The following is a 4,185-nucleotide window of genomic DNA, read 5'->3' as shown; positions in this document are numbered from 1 at the left end:
AACAGGGAATGACAGGCTGGGAGGGGGCTTAGAACAGGGAATGTCAGGGCTGGGAGGGGCCTCAGAGCAGAGAATTCAAAAGTTTAGAACATAGAATGTCAAAACTGAGAGAGCCCTTTGGGAGGAATTTTAGAACACAGAATACTAAGACAGAGCTTGTAGGGGCCTTAAACAGAATAATTCTAGGCATCAGGGACTTGTGAATACAGGATTCTCCATCAACAGCTGGAATGGGCCTTAGAAACTATCTACTTGTCATTTTACTAATGAAGACACTGAGCCGCAGTAAGCTCAGCTGACCTGCCCAAAGTTCAGGGCCCAGGGGCAGAGATGGGGTTTGACCCCCTGTGTTCTGACTCTGGGGCAGTAAATCCTCCTCCCAGCATCTCAGTGTTCCTCCCTAGACTTTGAGGAGCTCCCGGGAACATTCAGACATGGCCTGCTAAGAACAGAGAATGGCAGAGCTGGATGGGCCCTGGAGATGCTCTGGTCTAAATCAATCCTTTTACAGGTGAAAGAAATGCAGGTTGGGCCCCTCCCCTCCCTGTCCTCTCCAGCTGCTCAGTAGCATCCTAAGCTAGTAAGGGGGGTTCTTCCAGATCAATGACGTCAAACTCAAGTCGAAATAGGGGTCACTGATTCGTACATCTGGAGGAGGAAATGGCCAACACTCTGGTGTCCTTGCCAAGAAAACCCCACGGACACCATGGTTCATGGGGTCACATGACCTAATGACTGAACCACAACAAAAGACCCATACAGGGGCTGTATGTTGTGGGTTGCAGATTGACTTCTTTTAAAATGTGACCTGACGGGTTTTAACACAGCTTTATTTATGCTGTCCAATTCCCCAGTTATATTTTAGTCTCATTCAGGCTGCGCTTGGGAGTACTGGGGGCTGGCTGCATGTAGGTGGGTTGTGTGTTTCATAACTCTGCTCTACAGGACCTGGGCTGGGTGAAGGCCCATCTCAGGCTGAAGCAATCTAGGCAGTTCTTCCTTACCTGAGGGTACAGCAGTAGTGCTGAAAGGTACAGAACCAAACATTTCGGCACTAGAGGGGAGTGGCTGAGATGAAGATGGGATAAAGGCATCACCTGGAGTTGCAGGAGTCTGAAAAAGAGAGAGAATCAGATGGACTTTGATAAGGAGGACAAAATGGCGGGATGATTGTTACCACTTCCACTTCCTTCATCTTTAAAAGCCCAGACTGAGTGAGTGGCACATGCATCCGTGGCTTGTCTCTGAGCAAAGCGATTTTCTAAGTCTCTAGTATCATATAGGATTTGAGTGACAGAGTGGGATAGTACAAAGATGGGACTTAAGAGTCAAGAAAAGCTGGGTTCAAATCCTACCCCCAACACCTATTTTTCACATGACTCTAGGCAAGTCACTTCTCACTGTGTCTGTAAGATGAGGACCTCAAACGCCCCTCAGAGGTTTAAGTCTATAGTCCCACAAGTTATAGCTCTAAGGGAGATGGTGAAATCTAATCCCCCCATTTTACAGATAAGGAAACAGAGTGACTTACTCTATAGCACTAAGAAGGTGAATGGTAGAACCAGAAATCAAATCCAGGTTCTTTGTCTCTAAGCAAGGTACCCTTTCCGTGGCAGCAGCGGACCTGTGGATCTGAATTGCTCTTCTCAATAGAAATTTAGAGTCCCAGACTTTGGACTTAATTTGACTTTTATGCTGAACCTTAGGTGCCTCAGTTCCATCCCTCCTCCACTCCTGTTCCCTCCTTTCCATCCTCACTGGTACTTTTTGGAATCATAAGTTGACTCCCTCCTAGTATTTCTGGAGGGATTTTCAAGATGCTCTGAGCCCCCACCAACATTCTTCTCCCCAACTTCTTCCCCTACCCCTGTAATGGGGCTTTCATGCCAGACCTGACAAACTCTTCCCTGTCTGTCGAGCTCCTTCATAGGGCTTCTTCTCTCAGGTGGGAAGAATGTATAATCTCCAGGTCCAGTGTTCCTCCCATCTCACCACACTGCCTCACTGGAGGACGTTGACAAATTGGAGATGAGGACCAGGATGACGAAGGGGCCTGAAGCTATGTCATGACTAGATTGTGAGTTCCTCATTTGATTGTGAGTAGGGACTGTCTTTTGCCTTTGCCTTTTATGTATGTTCAGTGCTTAGCATGGTGTCTTAACATAGTAGGTGCTTAATAAAATATTTATTAACTGATTAACACAAGAACAAGATAAAGAAACTAAGGATGTTTCCCGTAGAAGAAAGAATAATGTGGTGGGGACTGTGGGGTTGAGTTTGGGGTGGGAGGGGACATCTTCATTGTTTTTAGATATCTAAAGGGCAGACTCAAGAGGACAGAATTAGGTGCAATGACTTGGAGGTGCAGGGCTGCATCTTTTTGTTTCAATATCAACTTCCTTACTCCTACTTGCCTGAACATTAAAAGGAATGCCTATGGTGGTCATGGATTTCCCATCACTGGACCTATTCAGTCTCTGCCTGGCTGATAATTTGGGTTGATATTGTTGAGGATGTCCCTGATCTGCAGGAGGTTAGATGACATCTCCTCTGGGGTATCACTGAACCCTAAGACAAAAGAACAAGGTTCCAATCTCATGGTATTATTCCCATTTCTCCCATGAAGGAGGTTGCTCAGTCCAATGTCATGGAGCTCCCTGCCGTCAGGTGTCTGGAGCTGTGCAGATGGCCCTGGATTCCCCTCCTGGCATCAGTGGCTGATGAGCCCGGCACCATCTGTGCTCAGCAAAGAGGTCATCGCCCCTTTCTTCTGATGCACATCTGGCCAAGGACCCACGGCAATCATGCCCCCAGCTTGGACTATTGCACTTGGTCCTGTGGGAAGCCAGGAGACTTCCTAGCAAAACCAGTGAGGGTGAACATTAGTGAAAAACCTCTTGTATTTATCAGGGTTCCTGAGTACCCTGGGACACTTAACACTCTCCCAGGGTTGGGATTCTGGGATTTCCAAAGTCGTTCCTATCTATGCCTCCTTCCTTATGACTTATAATTTGTTTAGTTTGACTATGCTTATTTGTTACAAAGGATTTGCCTTTTTTTGAGGGGGAGAGGTGGGAGGAGGAAGAAAATATTTGCTTATTAGCTAAAAAAGATATTTAAATGATCAATGCATTAATCAACAATCATTTATTACATGCACATTGAGGGTGAGGTCCAGTGCTAAGCCCTGAACTGCAATGACAAAGTGATGTATCTCTTGTCCCTGAGAAGTTTGCAATGAAGCCAACAGTATTTATTAAGGACCTACCATATACCAGCACTGTAGTAATTTCTGGGGACACAAAAAAGGCAAAACAAAGCCACCAGAAATCCTGATTCTTGCCCTTGGAAAGTTAAGTCTAATGGGGGAGACAACATGTAAACAGTATGCATACAAGAACCCTCTCTGTCTCTGTCTCCAAGCCTCTATCTCTCTTAGTATCAATGTCTGTGTCTCCACCTCTATCAGGATCAATCTGTTTCTCTCTGTCTCTCTGTCTCCTCTCTCTCCTTTGTCTCTCTCAATATCTATATATCTCCATGGTAAGCTGGAACTGAGGGAGACAATATACAAAATGTATACAAGTTACTTTTGGGGGAGGCGCAATCATCTGGGGGATGAGGGAAGTACTCACAGAGAAGGTGGAGATCGAAGTGGGATTTGAAGGAAGTTAATGATTGATTCTACAAGGTATGTGTGTGGAAATGCATTCCAGAACTGGGAGAGAACAAACATTCTGGCTCCGTCTAGGACTAGTAATTGATTATTGCAATCTACACTGAGGGTAATATAAGGAGCTCAACATTAGGGGTCTGACTAATTGGGCAAATGTGAGCCCAAGAGAGTCAGGGAGGGCTGACTTAGCCCAGTGCTTGGCACCCCGTTGTTGTTGAATAAATTCTTTTCTTTCACTCCTGCAGCCCTTCACTGCCCTTACCACTGCATCATCTCTCCTGACCCCTTAGGAGTGCTCTGTGCCTTAGAAGGTGGAGTCCAGCCCATTGAATGTGAGTGCCCTGTGAGTCCCCCACAGCATGGGAAACCCCATACTGAGACACACAGAGAATGCCACCCTAGGAAACAAACTCCAGGAAGCTCTAATCCTTTAATATGGAGGTCTTGCCTACTTCCCCTGCTCTCCCTCTCAACAACACAACCATGGCCTGTTTATTAGTACCAGCCCT

General features: G+C 46.2%; 1 protein-coding gene across 1 annotated transcript in view; it reads right to left on the bottom strand.

Annotated features, from left to right (window-relative positions):
• LOC138164937 (disabled homolog 1-like) overlaps nucleotides 1-4,185 on the bottom strand; it is a 483,687-nt gene that overhangs the window by 35,576 nt on the left and 443,926 nt on the right. Inside the window, exon 11 of the mRNA XM_069092919.1 lies at nucleotides 1,005-1,113. Within this exon, the coding sequence (XP_068949020.1) occupies nucleotides 1,005-1,113 (109 nt within the window). The remainder of the gene's footprint in view (nucleotides 1-1,004; nucleotides 1,114-4,185) is intronic.

Source organism: Petaurus breviceps, unplaced genomic scaffold, assembly GCF_028583685.1.
Source record: "Petaurus breviceps papuanus isolate PSGF00001 unplaced genomic scaffold, PetGlider_PUasm1.0 207, whole genome shotgun sequence".
NCBI lineage: Eukaryota > Metazoa > Chordata > Mammalia > Diprotodontia > Petauridae > Petaurus > Petaurus breviceps.
The sequence above is the reverse complement of the archived record's forward strand: the minus strand, read 5'-3'. Positions and strand labels throughout refer to the sequence as shown.